Consider the following 27,332-nt stretch of genomic DNA (forward strand, 5'->3'; position numbering starts at 1 on the left):
ATTATTTTGAAGCGTCACTCTAAGCGTGAATTCTGGTTAGCAGTGGTTCTTCACACCAGTAGACATGCCCAGAACAGAATGAGTCCTGCTTTTTTCAGAACTCTCCACTATTTTTTACATAAAAGTTCAGATTCCCAACACCCTTACTCACACACCCTGAAATGCACCTTCCACTGGGATCAACTGAAGCATTTGAGGAGTAAAGTACTGATCAACATGAGTAAGGGTATGAGACTCGAGCCCCCAAAAAAGACAGTCGTTTCCTCAGCCATGGCTTTAGCGCCTCTGGTATGGAATTTAGGGGTAGCATGACATGTAGGACTTTGGTAATCATCTGCATTTCCTCAGGACTTGAGGAGCAAGATAGTGTAATTTCTTTGCAGGATGAATGTGCTGTCTCACTGGGGAAGCATAACTCTCATTAATGGAAGCTATTCAGGTGCACCAAGAAGAAACTGGCTTATCCTGACATCCTAACAGGCCTCAAGAAAACTAATTTCATTCGCAGAAGTAACACTGTGACATTTATGTCTGAAGACTTAAGAGTTCTCTGATAAGCTATTTGAGGCCTGTCTTTACAGGTTTAATGAGCACTTAGCAGCAGTTTGGAGACTATATAAGTTAAATGATGAGAAATGGCCAAGACTGCTGCAGCAGTGTGGAACATATAAAAAAAAAATCCTTCACAACTGTGGTTTAGTTAAATATGCACAATTTTATTTATTGAAGAGATTAGGACAAAAACATTAAACCAAATACATGACAAAGCACCAGAGGCAGTAAAACCCCACCATGCACATCACCAATCTTTCCTCCTACAAGGTACTTATAAAATTAAAATTAAAAAAAAAAAGTCCTTCTTGACACAGCACCATCTTCAGAGCGTAAAAACATTACTCCCTTTATATTCTTAGTTACCAAAATAGAACCAAGGCAGGTCAGCTGCAGCTAGCTTCATCTTTTGATAAAGGCCCGTGAAAATCTTCAAGAGTGGGACCGTAACTTCCCTGCAGGGCAGGCAAATAGCATCCATACGTCAAATGCCAAGCAGCTGTACGCACATGCCACATACTATAATTGAGCACAAATTCAAGTAACATTTACATACTACAGAGTCCACATGTACCTACCCAAAAAACATGACCACTTCACAAAACGTATACAGGCAGTAATATCAGAACAACTGAGGTACTGGAAACACAAATATTTATGCAAAGAGATTTCAATATCATACAGCAATATAAAAGCAGTAATTAAAAACATTTGCCAGTCTAAATCAAATAAAGCTATCTAGAAAAAAAAAAAGCTAAATAAAAAGTTATTCAGGGACAGAAATACCTGAACAGAAAAGAAATGTGTTAACTACAGCATGTAACATGTCATCCCAAGTCAACCCGTAATTGAAGTACTGGCTTAATACATCACTACTGTGACATTTTCTTCAATAAATAGAGTAAGTCTTGACAATACAAAAGGTGCATATTACTGCGTATGTTTTGGGAGAAGTATCCATATTATAATAATGTTCAGCTTATTAATACCCTTTTATTTCTTATTCAGGGCATAACAAAATAACCCACAAAAAACAAAAAAAAAAGTTGCCATCTCAAGAGAAATTCAAAAGAAAAAATGTTAACATTTTTCTTCAATAAAGAGCCCTCTATTTACATGTGGGCCAGTCAGTTAAACAAAAAGTTGGTTCCTGCATCTAGAACTGATGCAAGGGCTTTCTGCCCTGTACAGTCACATACGTGCAGCATGGCAAACATGGCAGCCAGTATTTCAAACCCTTTTAAAAATAACATAGGTTTTCTTTTCTTCTTTTAATATTATAGCAATAATGCATCTGGAAGCTTGAGTAATAATAACTTCCTGCAACAAACCATTTGACACAAAACAGAACAGCTTGTTAAATGACAGTTACTTCCCCTTAAGGGAACAAAGCATTAAAAATGTCATTTCCTGACAAGAATATTAAGTAGTATATTTAGAAGAAATATGAGTTGAAAATAGCTATCAAGAGACATGAACTGAACTTGTTTATTTTTTTAGCACCCACCTTTCATGTCCATGTGCATCTAATTTTTTCTTAAATGAATCCCATTAATTATTAGACATCAGATTTAAAAAAAAAAATTAGCCAATTGTACTTTCCCTGAATAATGGCTGAAGTTAAATATTTAACAGTGCGATGCCAAGATGCGTGTTGAGGCAAATAGTTTCTCTACTTGTTGTGAACTGCAACTATTTTAATGAAACAGAAATAGGAGTGATACAGCTGCACTGGAATTGGCATGTGCAGTCAGTCTCCTTGGCTCCAAAAGGTGAGAAGCTACAATTGCTCCATGCTGCCTTCCTCGCTCCCCTCCAAATCAATCTAACCTGATAGCAAGGCTCCCTCCCCGCAAATCTGTCCCCATGCTACATTTGTTATATTAGCTCCTTGTGGAGATTCCTTCTCAAACCAAGGAATCTTTTGTGTCTTTTGCTACCAAGCTAGGCTGATGCAGGATGTGATTTAACATGGTCAGGAAGGACTCCTTCATGTGGATATCTCGTCATTGTACCTTCTGAACACCAGTCTTTGTGCTCAGTTAAAGAATGGGTCCAAATCTTCTTCCATGTTGACATCAGGCACCAGCTGATCTGATACTTCCTTAGCACCATATCCTGAATTAGAGACATTAAAATCTGTAGAAAACCAGGGATGGTCCAGAATTTCCTGTGAAGTCAGCCGTTCCGATGGCTCCCGGCGCAGTATGCTACGTATAAGGCATTTTGCCTTGGGGGAGAGAGTCTCTGGAATGTTAAATTGCCCACGACGGATCTTGCTGAAGAGAGAACTAGGCTCAATGTCATGGAAAGGATAGCGTCCAACTAACATTGTGTAAAGCATGACACCTAGACTCCATACATCTGCTGCCTTGCCAGAGTAGCTGCCATTTGTGTTCAAGATCTCTGGACTCACATAGGCCGGGCATCCATGCTTATCAGAAAGAGAGTCATCATTTCCTCGTAAAATATATGCATCTTCTAGACTCTCCAATTTTACTCTAGTCCTGTAGGGAAAGAAAACAGAGGCAACCATTAAACCCACTGATGAATTCCAGACTATTGCAATTACATGATTATGATGATAATACATCAAAAATCAATAATCAAAAAAGGTGCATCTGTTTGGAATCCCCATTCCTAGGGTAAGATTTCCTTTATTTGTCGTAACATGTGCATTGTCTCTTCCCTCCCAGACAGACATTTGATTTTATTGAGACAATCATATGCGCCTACACTTTCTACCAACAAGACTTAAGTTAACTACAGTAGGGCACGCATGAGAAGTCATTTCAAAGCTCTTGATAAAAGGAGTATGGTGGAGTCTTTCATTGCCAAGTTCACTAAGATTGTAACTAACAAACGGGAGTAGGGTGTGTTTTAGATTGTTCTTGTGCCATTGATTCTTCCCCTTTCATTATGCAAGTTAGGGTGGTTTCTTTGTTTCCAGAGGGATATTACCCAGTTTACTGAAACTCAGGAGATAGCTTCTAGCTTATGAGAACTAGAGAATTCTTTTATTACAAACTGACTACACTTTTCAGATGAATCATTTACATACAGTCTGTGTTTGGTGAAGGGGAGTTTGAAGTAACATCTGAAAAAGGATAAAGCTCAGAATCAAGGAGCAGCTGGTACAGTAATAATCTACTTGCAGGAGAACAAAGCTTTTTCCTCAGATAGACCACAAAGTGACATACCAGCTAAGGACTAGAGTACAACTCCCTTATTGACACTGGTGAGCAGTCACTCACATCAGTAGTCCCACTGAAGTCAACTGGAGTAATGAAGTCACAATCTCGCCCTAAAATATCTTCTCTTTAACCCTCACACACAGTACAGGAAGAATGAACTATACAAATAAAATTTAAGTTTTCCCAACCATTCCTTTAAATGGCATCACATTAGCTAGGTATGTTAAAATGGTATTTAACAGATTAAAACAAGACTATCCTGCTTAGGGGGAATCAAGAGAAATAAGGCAATACAGTTCTTTGTGATGGACAGGTTAACAAAAAATGATTTTCAGCATGACCATAGAAATGGTGTATCTAGATTGGAAGCTTATGTCTGAAGTGTCATGCACTTGTTAGTACAATGCAAAAATAAACTCTGCAGTGGCAAATTCTCTTTTATTTCAAAACTAAAGTGAAAAATGACTCCCAGCTTACTTGTTACATTACTATATTAGTACAGTCTAACTATACATATCTATATAGCATTTAAAGTTGAGATCCCTTTTCACTGACAAAGGGGACATTGACACTAGTTACTCTTTAGACAATAGATTTTATTCACCAGTAAGACAGGTAGTTTAGGAACAGTTTTAGTATAATGCAAGCACATTGGAATCCTCCTTCTCTGAATGGAACAGAAGCATAACATTTATCAGGATTTTCTTTTATGATACAGTGTTCAATGTAAAATATTCACATCAGGGATCATAACCCAATATTAGCTAATAAGGTCCTAGTCTCTTTCCATCATTGATCTATGCGCTGTGCCCCTGGTAGGCCCCAGGACCAGAACAGGCCCTGTACAAGACAGTATTCCAAAACCATTCACAGGTGGAGCTGTGAACAGACTGCAGGTCACAGCCCCTCATTAGAAAACACTTATTTTTTAATAAGTATTAGGACACAAAAGGGGAGTCCTAGTTCTTAAATATTTACTGAGGAGAATTTATCTTGGGCTTGAGTAGTAAAGGCATGCGTGACCCACATTGGCTTTAGAATTGGATCCAGGACAGTTCAGGGCTATATATGTAGAACCAACCAGAGCAGACTGTTGAAAAGTGCTATATAGCAGACTGCTCTATAAACTCTCCAAACACCCTGAGACCATTTCAACATCTAGAGACATTTACTAGTTGAGGTCAAAGCCCTTTTGGCAATGTGCCTTGAATAAGGAAGTCATAAATACCCAATTCAGAATTCCTGGCTCCCAAATACAGGACATAAAGGCACCTCATTCTATGATTAAATAGGCCAATGTCTTCTCCCTTACTTCACAGTGATGGGATGTGTGCCACGCATCAGCTTCCTGATTAACTATCCATTGCCAGCTTATAGACACCTCTGGTGGCGATGGACAGGCAACCAACCTCTAGCACTCCAAACAATAATCTACTGCAGTAATACCTCACACAGGAAAAGTTAGGAGATCACAGTCAATTTCCTTCTGTGTCAAGTTCAGAAGCTCTTTATGCCCAAAAGGGCTGAAGAGGGAAGCTGACTAAACATGTGGGTAGGATTCCCTCTGCAATCCTAAATATGCACTTGTTCCTATATCTACACAAGAGAATAGAAAAGGAGGGAAGATGAGAGAGGAGAGAAAAGCAAAAGGGCAAAGTGGGACTGAAACTGAAGGCAGAGACATGAGTGGTGGTCCCAATACTGCAGCCTGTCACATTTTCCACCAAGATGTAGAGCAGAGTTACTCAGATGTGTACTTCAGTCACTAAACTGCCAAGCTGCAAATCCATCAGTTCATCTTTGTAGAGAGTAAAATACACACACACTGGAGAGGCGTATTCTATTTATAAGCAACTTGTGGGAGGGAATCCAACACACACAAACACCTGTATGCATTTCCCTGTGCTGTTGACACTCAGATGGTATTTATTCCCTTATCTTACTTTACATTTCCAATAGAGCTATGGATTAAAAAGAGAAAGACGGAATAGTGAGTATTTTTGTGTTTTGGTTTTTTTTTTTTTTAAACCAAGTTATTTGAATTCCCAAGCCTTTATGCTCTTGTGACTGAGTGGTGCTGTACAAAACTGACACTGTGGGACCAGAAAGACTGCTCCTCTCCCTTCAAAAATATTTGATTCATAAGTAATCCAATGAGAGAAGAGGCTTCCTTTGTTATAAGGCAAGCAATGCGCACACACGCTGGAAATGGAAAACCTTACTATGACCTTGAGCCTTATGCAAGGTGCCCTGCATTACAGGATCAAGCCCTATATGCATGCTATTGCAGGTTTGGTTTAAGCCAGTAAACTGAAAAGCAGCTGGCCATTTTTTGCTTGCACCACCATAATCTGTGACTGAATGAAGCACACAGCCATGTTTTCATCCTTCTGAACAGAGTAGATTTGAGGAAACACAAATAGACCACCCCCAATCTTTTTTTTTTAATGTATATATATATATATATTTTACACCCACATTCATTCACTCTTTTTTATTTATGATTAAAGCAAGGAAACGGTGGCCTTGCTAGAGGCAGTGCTTCTGTGAAGGTGATCTAGAAACATGCAAGCTAGTATATTTGCATTTCACTTTGCATAAAACTAGTAGCTTGCTTTCTTAAGCTCTTACACATCAGGTGTACTGAATGTAAATTAGTACCTACTCACATACCATGAACTGCTTAGACATTTTATTTAGATAGGCTGCTTTTGTGAAAGATCACTAAGACTAGCATAAATTTACAACAATGAACATTTTTCACCTATTGGAGAACACATTATGATAAAGCTGTCTACACTCAGACAGAGAACATGTGCAGGTATTTCCAAATGCTTTAGATACCGAGACCCACATTCAGTGAATTCAGTGGAGAAAAGAGAGAAACCCGACCTCCCTAGTACTTAAAGCAATGGAGAAAAATATTCTGGCCTACATTTTCAGAAGCGACAAGTGATTTTGGATGCCTCAGTTTTGGAGTGTCTAACATTTTAAAAGGGGACCTGATTTTCACAAGGCATGAGTACTTGCCCTTTTAAGGAGAGTCACATTAGCAATTTTGGGGTGTCCAGTCATTCCTGAAAATGTAGGTTTCTGCATAAAGGGTGGGAAAGTTATCCAGTTTCAGAGTAAACAGACAAGCCTAAATTTGATTCTTAGCAGGCAAGAGACCCTCTCAAAGCAAATATTTTAAAATGAATTCATTATCAATTTTGAAACTCTTCACATTGTGCTGTGACCAATTTGGAATAAAAGAAAATTAAAAAATTAATTTGCAGTTAAAAATCCTTCCTTTCTCCCAGTAAATCCACTACTGACAGAAGAAGGAGCAGTGTTTAAACATTACTATAGGAATGGCTGATGCCAAATTAATCCTTAAAGTTCAGATGTACACAATTGCCAAAGACGGATGAGAGTCACTTTCTACATATACTGTAGTGCAACAAAGACTTTTGTGAAGGCCTGCATAATTACAGTACATAATTTCAAGTTTTAATGCAGAGACTGAATAAGCACTTGGAAAAAGAACATTATGCATCTATCAGATCATTGATAAAACACTGCATTAGCCTAATGCATTAAAAAAATGCAACCCTGAATCAAGGCTATTTAAAAAGGGGAAGCTATTCTGCCTATGAATGCTTTCCCATTACTGGTGAATGAAACCACAGAAGTGCAATCAGAGGGCAGCAGTGGTACTCAGACGGGAAATGCGTCTTTGTCCCCATAGAAACCGTCAGGGAAACCCAAGAAAAACAATACCACTCTGAATTTCTTATCAATATGCCATTCATTACTTGACTGCATTCAGACTTTGCTCTTCAGTAATGTAACAAAACCTGATCAATTAAACCTCTTCTAGAAGATTCTTCAATGTAACCTCCTGAGTTGGCATCAGTTCCTGGCAGACAGTTTTGTTATCATACAGCCTACACTTTTTCACAGTGATTCACATTATTCTTCCCTGCAGAGTTTGGGGATTACTGACAAATTACTACGCTGCCTTTTAACACAGAAGCCAGGGCCATGAAAACTCTGCAATCACACTCCAGCTACTCTCGTGTTCTCCAAAAAGCAAACAATTTCCAGAACTAGAATCAGTGGAATTATTCAGAGGCCTCAAAGCTCATTTTTACCACTAAGGAAAAAACCTGAACATTCAACAGATTACACTGTGAAATGAAAGAGTATTTCTGAGGTGCCTTATAGGTAGGAAGGGCATGCATGAACTGAAGGGGTGATTAGTACAGCATCTGTTTCTTATGTTTCTCCAATACAGCATATACTGAAACTGACTTCTTGGCTGCAGCAGCTGAACCTAGCATTAACATTTTAGGAACACAGGGACTGCAATATTGCACCAGACCAGTGGTCCACCAGAAGCCAATACCAGCTGGTTCCAAGAAAGGGGCAAGAAACTACTCTCACTTCTAACTTGATAGGTACATTATCCACTTGCTAGTCAAACATTGCTGGGAGCGGGTGTTCAGGAATGACAGTAATTTAGCCAGTAGCCCTGTGCTCCAAGAGATCAGAAAGCAACTTCTATTGTTATCTGTTCACATCTCTATAGTTATACAGAGAGCAAACCAATATCAAATGACATTTTGTGGGGAGGAGAAAAGATTACCGCTTCCATCCTAAGACTCCTTCCTAGGTTAGACCACACACATAAGGCATTCACATGACCATATGTCATAGGCAACATCATTCTGGCTGAGGATAGAATGGCATTTCCTTTGGCCCCCACAGACCTGGCTCTCGCTGGAGAGAGAGACTGTTGTTGAGCCATACTCTTTCCCCACTCCAGGGACAGTGACTACTCGGGCAGGATCAATAATTGCTCCCACATAGCCAATAATCAAATCCAATCAAGATAATTTAGTAGCAGCTCACTATAAGGTAAAAACTGAGCTCAAACTGACTGTGCCATCAGATTAGTGAGAAAACGCTGGCACTGCTCACTATTCTCTGAAGCGAACTGACTATTGTAAATAAGAGAAAAGAACCTCTTCTAAACAAACCAGGCAAGCAGTTTGAAGTGAATGTCTACTTTAGATACACGCACTATTAAATCCTGACATTTGCTAAAGTGAGCATATCATAATTTAGTTCAAAATTGATCTCTGCACCAAAGAGCATGCTATCTTACCCAGGGCAAAGGGGACAGCCCCTTCCCTCTCCCTGCAACAACTTAGCAATGGAGTGCAGAAGGGGAAGTGCTGCATTCTCAGTATTAATCCTCCTTCCCCCTATGTCACAGAACCCTTTCGATAGGAATTAGGCTCCACAGTGAAGGCACAGGCTGGCAGCTCTCCAGCTCCACTGGCCTGACCCCACACCACTTGCACAGACTATAGCAAGTAAACTCAGACTAATGCTGTCGGAACGAACATACCCGCTTTCATCCTTGGCAAAATGTCCCCGTGTGTTTCCAAGGGGGAGGGGGATCAGACAGCGCAGAAGGATACTTGTTACCAAAGGAATGGAAAGATTCTCCCCCCATCCCTATATGGTAGTGGGGTGGTGACTGTGCAGATTCCCTCACCATCCCTAGAAGAATGCCTCTGCAAGTACAAACTTCAACCCAGTTGCTCAGATTCCAGGGTGATGAGCATGGCTTTGAAATTTAGGGCCAGACCCTTAGCTGGTGTAAAGTGACATAGCTCCACTGACTTCAGCTGAGCTCACATCAGCCAAGAATCTGACCCAGATTGCCCTTCATGCAGGATAAACCCACAGGAGGGATGACGTGGCTCCACTATCTTATTGTACAGCACCTGAACAGAATTCCATGCAATGGTACTGTCTGCAAGTGCATACTGCAGTAGGAATACCTTATAATGCATTTATCTGTGTTCTTCTAGATTTAGGACACAAGACCTTCACTAAAGGGAATGTAGTTCCAGTTCTGTACTTTTCTAACTGAAAAGGATCTCAGTTTTCTTTTTTTTTCCAGTGAGGGATAAGATTTTGTTACAAGACCACAACGATTCCATAATTTGATAAGCATCTGGGATAAGGTGGCTACCTGAACTCACTTTTATCTTCCTTAGATCGCGTAGAGATCAATGGTTTTAAAAGGCTCCACTTGCAACCTTATGCACCTCTATCCACCATGTTCTCCAGAGCCTTTTACACCAGGAGTGGCAGGAAGGAACAAAGACAGGCATTTGGTTTAGTTAAGATAGCTGTCCACAAGGAGCATAAGAACTAACCCTAAGTTTACTGCCCCAGGAGACACACTAAATAAGCAGCCTAATCTTCAGAGGTGCTGAGCACCCAGAGCTTACATTGAGCAAAACTGGACCTATGTAAAACAGTCCTAGTTTTGAAAAATGACTAGATTTTGGGTGCTCAATTTGAGACACTTTACAAGAGGTTGGTTTTCACAAAATGCTGGGTGCTGTTCTGCAGGTGGCCTGAAAATCAAGCGCCTTTCTGGTGTCCCAAGCTGGGCAACCAAAAAAAAAACCACTAGTCACTTCTGAAAATGTAGGCCATGCATATTGGCCAAATATTTATTTTGGAAAGTGAAACAAGTGTCCAGTAATCAAAACCTGCCCGGGGGGGGGGGGGGGGGGAAGGGGGGAAGGGGAACAGAATTAGTTACTATCATCAACAAAAACCCTGCAGAAAGTCAGCAATGTAACTAAAATGTGACTGACTAGAATTCAAAACAAAATGCTGAGTAACGGTCAGAATTACACAGTTCATTCAGGAATCTACTGATTCAATGTTATCGCCTAAGCACAAGGTGAGGGAGATCAGCCCTCTCAGGGAACATGGTGTACACCACTTGCTGACTTGTCTGAAACACCCGAGAAGAGGACTGCCAATCACAGGAGAGTGCCCATAAATGATGCTTCATTCAGTCTATGTGCTTCAAGCACAGAATGTGGAGGCACCTAGGCACTAAAGAATAACAAACCCCTAAGTGAAAGGGGTAATTAGCTATGGAGGTGGGAATGATGGAAGGTGGTCTCAGGAAGTGGGAGGGAGAAAGGAGGAAAACACCTTCCAGCTAGGTTGGAGAGGTGCAGATATTCCACAACGTATGGTCAACTCTTGTTGGAGGACCCAGTCTTCTCTAATTGCTGTCCGGTCAATTTGGAGCTCCCATGCTCTTCCAGTAACTAGTGCTTCAGTACTGTGATTAGAACAACAGAGGGGACTGCTGGCTTCTATTCCCAACTTCTGCTACTCCCTCGTTTATGACCTTGGCCAAATCACTTAACCACAATGACCACATTCACATCTATAAAATGGGGAAAATATTTACCCACCTCACAGGGACATTCTGATGCTTAAGGTTTGTTGATTGGTTCACAGGCTCTGGCAAAAAGGCATAGTATAAACATCTGGATCAAAAAGGAGGCTTAGCAATCAAACGACACAGAGAGCAAAGGGACCATGAACCTCGCTGCTGACAGAAGTTACTTAACTGTTCTGTTTTTTATCTGAAGTTTGATTAATGAGATTTACTGCCTGAGAAGACACAATCCAACCTTCCCACACACTGTCAAAGGCAAAATAATTAGAAAGAGCCTCAGTTTCTGGGTTGAAATTTGATCTATGCTTAGACCCTCCACAGTTGAAGTTACACTATTTAATGTTACACCTTTCCTCTCAGTTTAGGTTAATGGAAGATGATAGTGCAGCCAATAAAAGAAACCTACTTTTGTTTCTGCATCTTTATTTTAAGAAAGCTCTGCTTACACAACTGCCATTGCTACAACTGAAAGCTCTTTAAACAGTTTCCCTAACTCCTAGAAAGCATGTTTGTTCACTGTGTGTTCTAAGCAAGGTTAAAGGTTGCTAACATCAGAATTCAACCAGCTAACGGCAATACAATTTGACAGGAGTGTTTTGGGAGGAAGCACGGTGGGTGGAGCGGCGAAGAAACAGCACTGCCCAAAATAAGAGAAACAGTCACTCAGGGCAGGTCTACACTTAAAATACTGCAGCGGGACAGCTGTACTGCTGTAGCGATTCAGACAAGAATGTGCTAATGGGAGAGCTACTCCAATCAGCATAGTTAATCCACCTCTGCGAGAGGCGGTAGCTATGTTGACAGGAGAAGCCCTCCGGTTAACATAGCGCTGTCTACACGGGGGACTAGGTTAGTATAATCGTGTCACTCAGGTGTGAATTACAGTGATGTAGTTATACCAAATGTACATTTGTAGTGTAGACCTGGTCTTAACAAGTATGCAGCAAAATAACTCTCTGCTCCAATTTTCTGTGGGATCAGTTTTACTGCACTAGGATGCCAAAGAACAGAACTAGGTTACCTTAAAGCAGCATACACTAGACCCAAGGAAATGAGCAGTTCCAGAAAACCGAAACTGCTCACTGTACCAAATAAATACCTATTACACTAGCACAGGCTTTCTAAATTAGTGGATTGTGCTCAATGTGTTGCCTTGGTATAGGACGAAGTGTCAAGTTATATTTATTTTGATTAACTCTCACCTGCATGCAATTTCGCATATTTACTAGAAGAATAAGGAAAAATACAATATCTGGAATACCAACATTATTTTAATTTTCCCTAACAACAACAATTAATGTGCAAGATCCTTAATGCTTCAAACATTATGACTGCTAATATTTTAATATAATTAAAGTCTTTAAAATGCTATAAAGAAATTAATAATTCCCTGACAGGAGAAGTGTTACATGTGTTAGGAAAGACAATGCAAAGAGCATGCTCCATACACAGACTGATTTGATTCTTAAATCTTCAATGTGGCTCCTCCTGGAACAATTATGTTTTATATAAAACTGATGAATTACTTTAATACATATACAGCAATACTGGGCCCACAGCTATTTTTACCACTGTCCAATGAAGACTCTACCATTCTGTGACATCACTGGGGGGGGGAGGAACAGCTGGGAAAACTGCATATTTCCTCTGCCCATAGGCACAGATTATGCTGCTAGGTCAGTTTACAGGAGAAAAATCTCATTAAAATGTAAGGACCAGATTTTTAAAAGTGCACGGCACCCAACGGAGCTCCCAATTAGGCACCAAAACAAAAACAAAAAGTTGGTCAGCTCCTACATGGAAGCTGAGCTGTTTTGAAAGTCTAGCCCTGAATTGTATATAGCAAAGTCACATCTATCACTATGTAAACAGATGTGAAGCTACTCTCTAACCCGGCCTTACTAAGCGTTTCCACCCACATAGCAGCATCTTAAAGGGCTTTACTTCTTCAGAGATGAGGTATGAATTTAAAAGTCTAGCTTTGAAATTCTAACATTAAGCTCAGTCCATTTCACCCTCACAATTTGTATTTAAAAAGGGTAAATTAAATACAAAAAACCTTATGTTAAACAGAACAGTTAGATTGCATAGTTCAGGTCGGGAAACACAAAAGTACTATTGTACTCTACCATAACATTACCCTGATTACAGTGCATATCTGTATATTTCATAGAATTCAATTAACAATGCTCAAATACATAGGCTCTCAAAGCTGGATAAATTAACACATCTGTAAGACCCTAGGGCCAGATTTGCAGAAGTGCTAAGCTTCAAAACTCCAAATGAAGTTGACAGATGTAATAACCACTGGGGGAAAATAAATCTATCACTCTTCCCATTTTTTTGTTTAATTTTAACTGTGCAACAGTAATTTTAGATTATGAGGTCTTTAAATTGAATCCTAAGCACAACATGTGAAACTTAATGCACCAACACATTCTAGCTTTGCTTTAGAATATCACCAGATTGTCATTAATGGAATTTGGGCTCAATCCTATGAGGTGCTAAGCACCCTCAACTGCCACTGAGGTCAGTGGGAGTTAAGGGCATTCAGTACACCTTGCTGGATTGAAACCCTATATCTTTCTAATTTTCAGCTGTTATACAGGTTCAGAAAGGGTAAGAAAGGTTCCAACTGTGCATGTTTTTAATAGAACTTCAAACGTTAGGACATGGTTATGTATTCCTAGACATCATTAGGTCCAAAGAGGAGTAGGCACTAAGAAACCCTGAAATTGATTTTTTTTTAATGAATTTGAACTATTTCTGAAGAATACATAGATTTATTGATTTGGTTCCTAGTCATCAGTTGCTTTTGCAGCTCTCAGCTAAAAGCAGCCAAAAAGTGGGAGAGTTTTCACTCAAGTGCTGGCTGTATGCTACTGTGCCAATCTTGTTTCTACAGAAATAATGGTCAGATGGTCTTCAACTAAGGGAAAGGTTTCAGAGTAGCAGGAGTGTTAGTGTTGGAGTACTTGTGGCACCTTAGAGACTAACAAATTTATTTGAGCATAAGCTTTCGTGAGCTACAGCTCACTTCATCGGATGCATCCGATGAAGTGAGCTGTAGCTCACGAAAGCTTATGCTCAAATAAATTTGTTAGTCTCTAAGGTGCCACAAGTACTCCTTTTCTTTTTTTAACTACGGGAAAGTTTAACAGGGGTGCATGTGTGTGTGTGCGTGTGTATTAAAGATGAATTGCAAAAACAAACATGAAAACACTTTGGAACAGAAATCTGGGCAGAAGGATCCCAATTAAACAACAGTGGGAGGGGAAGGAGAGAAGAGAAGCCCAAGTTATTTAGCAGACAGACATACAGTTTTACACTTTAAAAAAAAAAAATTGCCTCCTCCTACTTCCTGGTTCATTACAAATGTCACAGACAGCAGCAATCTGCGACAACCAAAATACCATGCATTCCAAGCAGGCTGCTGGTTTCTGTGATGATGTTTCTCAGAATGCAACATCACAAGCACTAGCAGCCTTGTTTGAAATGCCTGGTATTCTGGATGTCACCGAATGACACACACTGCAACATCTTCAGTGAACTAAGAAGTCGCAAGAAGATTTTACAGAGAGTAAATACAACAGTAGCAGACTGAAAGTGATGATTGATTGCATTCTGATGGTTTGGAGCATGTGAAGAAAAATAAAAATAGAATCTAGTTCTTCTATTTCTGCCTTTCACTATCTGTTTCACCGACTGTCAATTTGTTCAGATGAGAAATGGTTATAATACATTTAATGTTTGTAAATCACTCTGACATATCTGGATGAAAATTAATTTTCTTATTAGTGGCTTAAAAGTAATTAGCAACAGCCTTTTAACCTCTAAGCATATGGTATTTTAAAAATCAGAAGAAACATTCTCTTTTAGTTAATAATTGATTGGTTTTTGACCCTCCAGTTAATGTTAACAATAAAGCAGTGCTATTGTAGCACATACCTATACTTGGCTTTGTGCTTTATAATGTAGTCAGATCTTGGGAAGCATTTAGTGCAGGATTTCCAAAGAGCAAAGTTCCATAGTTCCTTTGATCAACATCCACTGACTACACTATATGACCACACCTGTTGTGAGCATATTATATTCTCTGTGCAAATTTTTTTATTAACAAAGTAAAAATGACTCTGCCAATTTAAAATACCATATGTAAGTTTTCTTACTATACTTCTAAACTAAGCCTCTATGTGCTATCATGCTATAACTATTTATTAATATAAAATTAACAGTGACAATTGCAAAAACCCAATTGTTTCCATTTTCCACTTATCTCAGACTGGACACAGTGTTAATCACTAGTGCCCCTTTCCCTTAAGACTAGAAGCTCCATCACTGGGAACTTATGTATTGCAGTGGTGGAGAAAATGGAGAAGAGCTATTTGTTTCTAAATAACTGTTTATATGGGAATTAAATATGAAAATATTTCTGTTTGTCTTAGGTTTTATTAAAAGCCTGTTTTTCCAAAATTTAAATTTGACGGTATCCATAAAACTCTAGTTAGAAAAAGAGAACGTTTCTATTCCTCATAGTTGAGGAGAAACTTCCAAATCTGAATAGATGCGGCACTGTGTTCCTCAGCCTGCAGATGGATCTCTCAGATGCCTCTACTGCTACTCATAGCTTTCCTGAACAGCCACAAAAATGAAACTGACAAGACACTGACCTATTCCATTAAAGTAATTCAAAATCCTATGCACAGCAGTGAAAATGCCAATTTCACTCTGCTACAGTTTGAACAGGCAGACACTCAACAGAATCACAGGACTGGAAGGTTACAGAAACAGAAAACTTAGAAGTGACTCTGGTGTAGAGTCTCTCTCTCCCCCCGGAGCCAGGTAAAGGACTTCAAACTAATCAGAAGTCTATCAGCCGGGACTGATTTGAAAGAGGAAGCCCTCAAAACAGGGTCAAGGACAGCCTATTGGGAATAATATCCCCCATACTCTGTTTCTAGTAACTGGGGATGAGGACTGCACTTCTCAGCAGACTGTTGCCTCTATGTCTTTTTGGTGTGGCCCCTCCATCTTTTGGGTCAGCCTGCAGCCAAGTAGGCATAAATCCTCTGCATGAAATAAGGGAAAAAGAAAAAAAAAACCCACAACCCTAACACAATACACATCATAAAGTAAAAAGCACAGAGCTCCACCTCTTTCCATTCCCTTTTATTTTAAATCCTTTGAAAGTCACCTTCAAGTTTAATATTTCTCCCATGTTCCACACTGCTCCAGCAGGGCTCAATGTGTGAGAAATCACTATCAAAATGCATGATGGAACACAATTAATGGGAACTGATAGCCACAGGGAAAGGATTCTAACCTTCTGAAGTCTGCTACAATATCGCCTTCATCTACTTATATCCAGAACCATCTCACCACAAAAGCAAGGAGATAGGAAGGAAAAAAAAAAAGTTGGTCCTCCAAAACCAGCATTACAACAACTCTGCTCCTCAAGTGCGCCACCACCAAACAGTCCAGGAGTCTAACTTTGTTGTTGTCACATGACACACACAGAAGCAACGCTATCACTGCACTCTCCTTGCCACCTCTGGTCACAAACAGTATTAACAATGCTGAGAGTTCTCCTCAAAGAGTTCAGGGTTCTTGTCAGCTTCAATCCCCCTCCTGGTGGATCTCCTAAGGCCAAATCCTGTGAGGAACTCAGGGCCTTGAACTGTAAGTGAAGTCAGTGGGGGCTGTGGATGCTTAGCAGCTTTGATAATCAGGCCTAATGAATCTCAAGTTGAGCACTCAAAAGTTGACACACCCAACCACCATAGACCTTGTATGTAAATGCAGGTCACGCAGGAAGTCTGTGCCACAAACAGGAGAAAACAGACCTCCCAGTGCAGTGCCTTAACCACTAAGCCAATTCTTCCCTCCACCCCTGTTAGGAATGGGCAGCAACTTTAGTCTCCAAATCCTACAGATCTTGGGGGATCTGCCACAGGCCTCAGCACACACTCTCCTCCATGTACACAACCTCTCTATGCAGCCAGCGACTTCCTCCAGAAGCCAATCCCTATTCAGGACAATGGAGATTCCACAGTGCAGAGATGGAGGTTCGGGAAACAATACTAAATGTCCATACTACTTGGCCCCAAAATCCTCACATAGTTGTTAGAGAAAAAAGTATACTCACTTCAAATATGGCTCCCCAGCTCCAAGGACAGAATGGTAGTAGAGCATGAGGAAAACTGTCCTAAACAAAGCATTTCCTTACCAGGCTTCCCTGCACAGATCTGCAGGGTTTTTCTCCTCATCAGGGAGATAGGGTTACAGTAACGAACACAGTGCAATATTAACCTTAACCTAGAATTTGCTGGCTATAGCAGAGCAAGGAGGAGAGAAACTAACTCATTCAAACAGCAATCCCAAGTCCAACATGCAAAAGATTCTTACCTTTCTTCATCCTTAAAGATAAATTTTCGCAGTTTGAGATCCCGCAAAACCAGTCCACCATCATGACAGTGTGAAACAGCAGAAGCTATTTGGTAGAACAGTTTTGCTGCCTCTTCTTCTTTAAGTTTCTTGCAGGTACGAACAAAAGAATGCATATCCCCATAGCCTCTTTCAAAGAACACGTATGCTTTTGTCTCCCCAAGAATTATTTCAGTAATTTGGTTGATACTGTTGTGTGCAGGTAAACAGAAACACGGCGCTAATGACTCTTGGTAGCAACCAATGTCAAATACCTAGAAGACAATGACAGTAAAACAGGGTTAAAGATAGCGTAAAGGTACAAAGCAGTAGTTATATCTGGCACTCAGCACTGTACAGAAATTAGTTGTTGTGTATGTACATTGCTTTTACAACTCTTCTTGCCATGTGTGGAATTGTCAGATGTACATTTGTGCACGCTGTTGAGGAAAAAAACAACCCAGAGACTATACCTCGTTACATGGAAGGGAATGCTAAGCTAAAGTAGAGGTTTTGCTCCAGAAGTAAAAGTATGAATAGCTTGAAGACCCAATATGTGATTAAACTCAAATTGTAATCTACATTATGGTTTGAGGGCCATAGTTATATATAAATATGTCAGGCCTCAAAAGTAATCAAATTAACCTTCCGTTTGAAGAAAGCCAACTAAGACCTCAGAGACCATGAGCAATCTGTGGAGATTTGTGCTTAAAGAGATCTTGTCAAACTAAAGCCAACAAATCTCTTTACCTATTTTACTAACTCCTTAAAGCCTTAACATTTTTCATGTTTAAAATCAAATCTGTCACCATTAATATCGTTTACTTCCTCTTACTTATGTTCATTGCTGACAAGAAAAATCAGAGAAGTCAGTTTCACTTTCAGTCTTAGTTTTGCAATAGTTGTGTTTTAAAGGTCAGAAAAACTTTATGGAAATACTGGTTTTAGACTTTATACAAGCTTTCTTTTAAAAAGTAATTAAATCTTGGGGCAAATATAATTGAGTGTCCCTTTAAAAGTTGAGTATCGCTTTAACAGTAAACAGGTTATCAGTGATCTTGTGAATGGGCTATAAAAATGCATAAAGGATGCTGGGAAATCCAAATATAAAATGTTACTATAGTCTAGTGATTATGAATGAATCAGTATTTGAGTCAATTAAAAAAAATCTAAAGCAGTGGAAAGATTCCATAGAGAGTAATGGAATGCTTACACTTTCTTACTGCAGAGCAACAGATGACAAAGAGTGTATTATATTATACTGTTATACTATTATATTGCCCCAGATGCACTATAGGTTACAAAGGAAGGGGTGAGTGGTTCCAGCACCAGAGAAACAAACACACTCTGGGGTGTACTGCTACTTTCATAACAGTAATCTGGTCCCTCTAGAGATGCAACTGGCTACTATTTGCATTGTTTTAGTTAACAGCATTGAGAGAAGCTGGTATATCCTTAAACCAAACTCCCATTAATATGATTGTTTTTCATATCTTAGCTTGCCTCCTTGGGGGGCAATCACTGTCATTTCCTCTGAAGCTTTAAAAGCTTTTAAGACTAAAATCTTCTGACATGGTTCAACAGCAATTTACAAAAAGCTTCTAAAACAAACTAAGGTTTTTAGGGCTTCAAAGCACAGTTTTGACAAATTCCTTCAAGAGAGATTCCAAGATGGCAGAACACTTGACAAAATGGGCCAAAAAAATACTTACCTGTGCTGCTATACTCCACCACAGACAACAGTCATTCAGACAGGCAGACGCCCAACTAACCCAACTCATGTTATAAAAGGGAAGATTAGCATCAAGGGGTTCTGGTGACATGATAAACCACAAAGGCAGCACTCATGGTTTGTTGCTAAAACCCCACTGCATAATTCATTCCAGAGGGAAACTCACTGACACTTGGATCTGTGCTGAGGTCTCAAAAACTTAGTAACTACCACATTAGAAGTGGTTGAAATTACTAAAAAGTAGCTGTCATAACAATGAAAAAGGACTTTCATAATCTCCCAGTATTTTAACTGTCTTCATTTGTCCACAATTCTTATATATTTGCAGTGTCCTTAAAAAAAAAAAACATCAACAACCACCTATGTTATACTCCATAGTTCTGAGGGAACACTGATCAAGTAGATCTTTGATGTAAGACGAGTACATATGTGTTTTGTTTCTTTAAAAGTACTATCATACTGTCACTATCCAGAAATTTTTTTATAAAGGGCTTTTTTGTAGTCAACCTATGTAATATCCCTGGACACAGTTCAATAAACAGCAGTCTGATTTAGTTCTTGTTAGCAAGGGGAAGTGAGCACATACCATTGTTCAAATGCCACTGAACCCAGAAGCAACTAATGAATGGCATTTGTACAACTGATGTTCAGATTCATTTGGTTGCACCCACTATCAGGATGTATGTGCTATCTCACCCTATGCCCACCCAAGAAATTACTTAAGATTGTCTCAGTAGGATACCAGTCAGTAAAACTTGTTAGCTTTCTTAACAGGGAGGATATTTGCCATATAGGATTCATGCTACTGTAGGGTGTTTTAAAGTATGCATTAATTGAGGTAAATTTAGGAATGTGGTAACTCCTCAGTTAAACTAGAGATTCAAGGCAAGTTAATTGAATGGCATAAAGTTTTAAAAAACCCAAGCATCTCAAAAGTGTATGGCTCAATGGCAAAAACAAAACAAATTCACCCTTTGAGGAACTGAATTTTTCTGCAGTCCGCCGTACAAATATCCTGAAACGCTGCAACACTTGCAGCTAAGGGAGAAAAAACTTGCTAAAAATAGAGCACAGCAATGAAGTTACTACTGGCCATGCAAGGTTTTATACAATTTCATGCAGAGAATCAGCAGGATACCCTTATTTCATAAGACAATGCAAATGTCCTATTATGTAGCTCTATTCTACAATAAGGAATGGAGCTTTCATTCTAGAAATTCTATTTCAACTTGTATTTATTTTGGCAACATAATGCATGCATCTGTAAAACATGCAATATCACTCAGCTTCCAAGGACAAAAGTCTTTTATTTCCCCTCCAAATAATCAATTGTAAACTAAATCTTCATTAAAATCAGGGTTGACTCATCACTCATAACTGGGGCATCCATTTATATTACCCTCTGAATCAAAATCTTTTACAAACAGATGCAAGGAGTAAATTAGCACCCCCTCCCCTTGCAATATATACTAGTACATAACTTCTTGTGATTCAAATTTAAAAGTATGCAATAACCAACGTTTTGACCAATCCTTTGAATAATGAGTGTCTGTCTATTGTTCATTACAGAGACAACTCAATACCAGAAATTTACAAAAGATTGCTAAATGGCATAATTATATATTTTGGGAACAATACAAGCATTAAAGTGCATGTTGAAGGGTTGCAATTTGCTATATAGTCACACTGCTATTGCTTACGTGAATGAGCATATAACGCACCAGAGACAATGAAAATGTAACCAGTGCAGTTTAGGAACAAAGGGGGGAAAATATTCCCTCAGATTGAAAGGGAAATGCATCGCTTGATAGAAGTGCAGGCATGTGGGTTTCCTTTTCCCATGGGTCACCTTCGAATGTTAAAAGAAAATGGGGGAGGGGGCGTTGAAAAGCAGGCAGTCTACAAAGAGTGGCTTAGGTATTTTGTCTGCTCTTTAAAAAAACGTAGGTGTACAGCTTTTATTCTTGCTGAATTGTGCAACGGGGGAGGATGCTATTTGCAACCAACCTCCTCAACAAAGAGGGCTCAGAGCTCAGCAGGATTAATTCCAGGTGGATTTTTAATCACTTTTCAGACAAAGCTGTCTACAACTTGCAAGGGTTTCAAACTGAAGAAATAAAGACAGACAACACAGTATCTTCTAATTAGCAGGGGGCTCCATTTTGGAGAGAGAATGGGGAAGGACCAGGTTATAGTATGATCAAACTAACATTTAAACATCTTTTAAAGATGGTTCTATCCAAGATGAACTGTACTGGGAAGAAGGCAGCTTGGCTCCAGGCCACCGTTATAACGTGGCCATTGTCTGGAGTGAGGGGGAAAGTTATTGGGTGCCTGTTTAATTCTGTTCGTTTGGGGTTTGGGTTTAAACTGATCTAACAATCGAGCTAGTCGAGATTAGTTGGCTATCCGGTCAAATATAAATCAATACACGATCTAGTTAAAAAGATAATAATGGAGAAAGGTGTTACCTTGCAAACCAGCTCCTCTCCACTGTGCAAATGCACGGCTCGGAAAACGTGGTCTCCCTCAAGAGGCTCCAACAATAAGTATTTCCCGATGCAAGAAACGCAATGCGACAAGTTAGGAGTCTCTGGCGGGCTCGGAGAGCCTAGGTTCGGACTAAAACTCTGGCTCGGCTCGGCAGATCTTACAGACGAGAGTTCTTCAAAATCCTGGGTTTTATTCCGAGGTCTCCCATATCGCGCTATTGTGATAGGGGTTGACCTTTGTATGTTCATGGGTATTGAAAGAACCAACCAAAGTTATATACCAAACCCCTGAGTTAAGAAGATCAGTCACTTGCCAGTCCAGCTGCAGCTGCCTTTCTGTTGTTATTAAAGGGGGTGGGTTACGTAGATTAGTAGTACCAAAAATAATAACCCACAATAATATCAAAGAGATTGTTTTGCAAGCGGATCAGCTTCAGAGCAGCGTGCTGAGACCCGTGTGATCAGAGAAAGAGGATTTAGCCGGAGGTCCTTTTGTTTCTTGTACGGCAACCGACTCGTTTGACTGTTGGGTTTTGTCTTTTTCAGAGAGCAACAAAGTAACTAATTTGAGAACGTGGAGAGCTGCAACGTTCGGTTTTCGAACGCAGCCTCGCAGGGAGGCTGCAATATAAATAAAGCAAAGGAGGGGGGGAAGGAAGGGGGAGGCTGATTCGGTATCAGTCTCTGGTGTCCTAAACGCCCACTAAAATTTTTAATTCGCTCAACCCCAAAAAGGTTAAGTAACGTGCTGTATAAAGGACTGGGTTGTCCTTTCTCTTTCTCTCTTTTTAATACAAGGCAAAAGAGAAAAAGAAAAAAGTTGCCTACGTTTTAACTGTAGATGGCGTCTGAACCTTTCCTCTGATAGCAAGGGCTATCCAGAAATTCACCAAAAAATAGAGGGAGCGTTTAACTTTAAAGAGCGGTCAGCGGCAGCAGCAGAGCCGACAAAAGAGACAGTACAGCTATAAAAAAAACCTGCACAAATACTTCGCTTTGCCTCGGATCCCCCCCCCCCAACAGAATGAACTGCAAAACCAAAAACAAATGTGCACAAATATCCACACAATTATGCAACGCAAGATTTTTGTTGTTGTTTTAATCAGAGAAAAAGTGCAATCAAGGACACGATCAAGAGTCTTAGATATCCATTGCACGAGGGTTTTTTTTGTTTTGTCCCCCCCCCCCAGTGTGTTTTCCCGCAGGGCCTCCAGGCGCTTTAATAGAATTCACGCACAAAAGAAAACAAAACAAACTGCGGGGCGGGGGGGGGGGAAGAAAAATCCTGGTGGTTTCCTTTCTCTAGGGTCGGGGAAATGTACAGGGCGGGGGAAGAGAAATTGCAATCACTCTCAAAAAAAAAAAATGATTGCAGGGATCTGATATATTTCCTAGCGGCAGGAGAAGGGGGAAGAAAGGGATGGCCGGGCCGATCCCTTTCAGCAAGGCATCATCCCTCCACCATGTATTAATAGCTACTTACGTGGCTGGGATTCTCTCTCTAGCTCGCGCTATGCCTCACTACTCAATGTCAGCAGCTGCTGCAGCAGCACATTTACACCGTGCCCCAGTGCAAAGGCTGACTGCACAATCCCCGCCGCCGCTCGGCAGACTGGCTCCGAGGAGAAGCCCACCCCACCCTGAGCCGCCTCCTCATTGAGCCAAGGCACCATCAATCACAGAGCGAGCCTGCCAACCCCCCAGGCTCTTCCCTCCCCACCTCCACTCACTCGCGCACTGAATGAGCCGGTTTCAGGGTAAACAAGGTGAAATATCCTTCCGCAGCGCAGGCTGTGAAATAGGAGCTTTGTGAGCGCTTTGTAGCTGCGGCTGGCAAGTCACTGGAGCTGAGTCAATGCTGGGATCTGGGCCTGTCGAGTTTCACTGACCTCTGCTTTCCGCTTGTTTTGTTTGCCTGGCATCTGGTATAGTCTGGTTGGAAACTGCGTGAACCTTGCGGCTGGGGGTGGCTTATTAACCTTTTTTTTTTTTTTTAAGTAGATGTTGTCCTTAATAAAAATGGAATAAACTCTCCTCAAATAAGAACCCACCATTTCCCCCCTTTGCAAGCATGAATGGGGGGGGGGCAGTGTTAGATGGGGGCCCAAGGCTTTTTCTCAGTGAAGAAATCAGTTTTTCCAAGCAACGTGGGTCTTAACAGATGGAAGCAAGCACCAGCAGTGACTTCCCAGTGCCATTAAATGGGAGGAGTTGCCCTCACTCCAGGACTAGTGTAATCACCATTCCAAACCTAAAAGGTGTCTTAGGGGGGAGGGAAAGGTAGCGAGAGCAAACTCATTTGTATTACATAGAGGAACCTACGAATGAGTCAGCCTCGAAGCACAACTGGGGTTCCTTTTCCTTGTTAAAACGCCTCTGTTTTTACAACTGATTTTGGATGTATATACAGTTTAATGAACAGCTCCCCAAGCCCAAATGTTTTCTCCCTCGAGTTTGGCTTCCTGACAGTTCTGGAGCCAGCAAAGGGAGCAGTGTTAAAAGCAGAAGAGTGCAATCCAGGCGTGAATAGCAGCCGCATGCAACAGAAAATGGAAATAGGTTTGCCGTGCAGCAGTGAGGCGATGCAATGTAGGGCAATACAACTGGGCATTCACTGCTCAAATCCTGCTCAGGATTTTGTTGTGACAGATGAGAGGGGTATTAGCTGGGAGATAGCATCCACTGTTTCGGGCAGTGACCGTTGTGACACAGTTCTTGGCAAAAACTTGGGGTATTCTAACAAACATTAAATGACCCCAGTATAGAAGAATTTATCTTGACTTTTGCACACAAGAAATACATTGTAATGAATGCAGCATACAGGCTGTAAATGGATCCACAAGGAGGTGTTGGTATTTGCAAGGTAAAGAGAAAAAAACATTCGGAAAACATTTTTAGCAAGAGCTTTTTCTAAGCCAGCACCCCTTCCGCTTCACTTATTCCTTCCAGGGTGGTTTGGGTCTTGTGTTATCCCAGAAAAGCTCTGAGCTGCAGCTAGCCCCTGTTAATGTACCAAAAATGTAGATATAATAAAAATATTGAAAATGAATATGCCTAACCTTGGGCCAAAATCCTGTACAGGCCTGAGGAACTGCAGGGCTTAACCCCTTGTAAATATCAATTCCTTTGTTTAGGGGAGGAGGTAAGGGAGAAAAGAGGATAACCACTAATTTACAACAGTTTGTGAAGTTCACCTCTCATTTCTCCTGAAATACCACGCACAGTTTAGAATCACCACTAGTGTAAGTTTTCTCAATGTCTCCGTGTTCCATTGTTAGACCCTTAGTCAATTTGTTCTTTTCTAAAGATTTAATGATAGCAACTTGTATTATGTGTTTAGTATTGTTTGGTACCCCAGGCACCTTGGGGAGAGGGTCTATTATAAATAAAAAATTACCTGTAAGCTCATTTACCATTCAGGGAAGGTTCTGAATTCACAACCCAGTGGTGGCATCCTCTATGAACAGAACAGATGCAGAAATGAGGAGCAGCATTGCAAGTCAAGCCAAGACAGATCAACCTTGACCTAAAGGGGTTGCCTCAAGAGGATAATAGGAACATAAAAATAACCATACTGGATCAGACTTGTGATCCATCTAGTCCAGTATGCTGTGTTTGAGTGGCCAGCATCAGAAGCTTCAGAAGAAGGTATAAGAAATCTTTCAGCAGGTAGATATGGGATGTTCTGCCCCTGAAAAAAATAAAGTTCCTAATAATTAGAGAGTGTTTTACATCCTAAAGCATGATATTTTATATTCCTTCAAAAACTGTAGCATTAAAACTGATAATTCTGAATAGCTGTGTTGGCCACACAGATGACTAATCTCTTTAAGTATTTAAAGTTCTTGGCCTCAGTGATAGCTTGTGCAATGAGTTCTATAGTCATCTTATGCTCTGAATGAAAATATATTACCTTTAATCGGTGTTGAATTTACCATCCTTCAAATCCACTCAATGTCCCCTAATTCTTACGTAATGAAAGTGAGAAAACTAAACCTACCACCCTACTTCCCCTCTGGGCCATATTTTTAATGCTTTTTTTTTTAACCCTATCTCCTACTTTTCTAAAATAAACAAATTCTTTTAATCTCTATTCACATGAAAGTTACTCCATTGAAAAGAAAAGGAGTACTTGTGGCACCTTAGAGACTAACAAATTTATTAGAGCATAAGCTTTCGTGAGCTACAGCTCACTTCATCGGATGCATTCCGATGAAGTGAGCTGTAGCTCACGAAAGCTTATGCTCTAATAAATTTGTTAGTCTCTAAGGTGCCACAAGTACTCCTTTTCTTTTTGAGAATACAGACTAACACGGCTGCTACTCTGAAACCTTACTCCATTGAGTAACATCTGTGTAAAACTTGGTGGAACTGATACAAACACTCAGTATTCTAAGCTGCTGGTCTGTCTCCCCAGTCCAGGAGAGATTAAACATCACATTCAAGGTCCATTAAGAGCCTTTCTTCAGGGCAACATTTATTGGTTGCACCAACAATCTGCAGCAAGCCCCAAAATAACAGTTCAGCATAAATCTCACAGCTACCCTTCCCCTGACCCAGGGGCTTCCTTGTCAGAGCCCCCCACATTACCAGGAGTTCTTCTCCAATCCTCTTAGAGAGAGAGAGAGAGAGAGAGAGAGTGCATGTGTCCATCCTCTTATGGGGATGGGGAGGGGGAGGGGGAGGGGGAGTGTGTGTGTGTGTGTGTGTGTGTCCATCCTCTTATAGACAGAGTGAGTGTGTGTCCATACCACAGAGCCCAACCTGAGTCTCCTACAGGAATCTGTTATAGCTCTCTACCCCACACTGGCCTAGTTGCTGGCTTTTATAATTACATGAGCCCAAGACAATCAGTCTTAGCTGGGAGGTAGTTGATCTGTCACAGGGGAAGCTGGGCTCAACTTCTTTTAAAGGGCCAGCCACCCTGTGACAGTTTTATCCAATGCTGGAGAGCAAGTAAAGGGAATAGCCTACAGCACAACTCAGCTCTCGGGGCTTATTTCTCTACTCTAACCATGGGTTGATAGTGCTGCCTCTCTAGCAGTACAGCTGTGGTGTTTATAGCTTCCAAGGCCAGAAAGGACCATTTTGACCATCTAGTCTGACCTACCATATAGCACAGGGCCATAGAACTTCCTCAAAATAATTCCTAGAGCATATCTTTTAGAAAAACATCCAGTCTTTCATAGGTGCCAAGTCTGTGGGTGCTCTGGGACTGGAGCACCTATGGGAAAAAAATAGTGGGTTCTCAGCCCCATCAGCAGCCTCATGGATCAGTTCCTTCCCCTTCCTGCTCAGTGCCTCCCCCCTGCCACCAGCCCTGCTGATCAGCTTCTCCACCTCCCTCCTAACATCTCCCACCTGCCACAATCAGCTGTTTAGCAGCATGTGGGAGGGGGGCGGAACAAGGGCAGGAAGAGGCAGGGCAGGGGTGGAGATTTGAGGGAAGTGGTGGAGCGGGGATCCAGCACCCCCAGAGAAATCTCAAAGTCAAGGCCTCTGCAAACTTCGTTTAACAATTGTCAGCGATGGAGAATCCATCACAGCCCTTGGTAAATTGTTCCAATGAGTTATCACCTCGCTGACAAAAATGTACATCTTATTTCTCATCTGAATTTGTCTAGCTTCAACTTCCACCCACTCGATCATGTTCTACCTCTCTCTGC

General features: G+C 40.7%; 1 protein-coding gene across 2 annotated transcripts; it reads right to left on the reverse strand.

Moving 5' to 3' along the window:
• Positions 1–695: 695 nt before the first annotated feature.
• Positions 696–23,300, reverse strand: TRIB2 (tribbles pseudokinase 2). Of its 2 annotated transcripts, XM_038397877.2 has the most exons (4): positions 23,150–23,300; positions 21,646–22,287; positions 17,425–17,717; positions 696–3,059 (listed from the first exon to the last, which is right to left on the reverse strand). In XM_038397877.2, exons 2-4 carry the CDS (start codon positions 21,913–21,915, stop codon positions 2,591–2,593), a joined length of 1,032 nt encoding a protein of 343 aa, XP_038253805.1. In that variant the 5' UTR covers positions 21,916–22,287; positions 23,150–23,300; the 3' UTR covers positions 696–2,590. The 2 variants fall into 2 exon arrangements, with proteins under 2 accessions (XP_038253805.1, XP_038253808.1); XM_038397880.2 differs by lacking the exon at positions 21,646–22,287 and having other exon boundaries at positions 23,150–23,290.
• Positions 23,301–27,332: the final 4,032 nt, after the last annotated feature.

The sequence above is a fragment of the Dermochelys coriacea genome, chromosome 3 (assembly GCF_009764565.3).
Source record: "Dermochelys coriacea isolate rDerCor1 chromosome 3, rDerCor1.pri.v4, whole genome shotgun sequence".
In the NCBI taxonomy this organism is placed as follows: Eukaryota; Metazoa; Chordata; order Testudines; family Dermochelyidae; genus Dermochelys; species Dermochelys coriacea.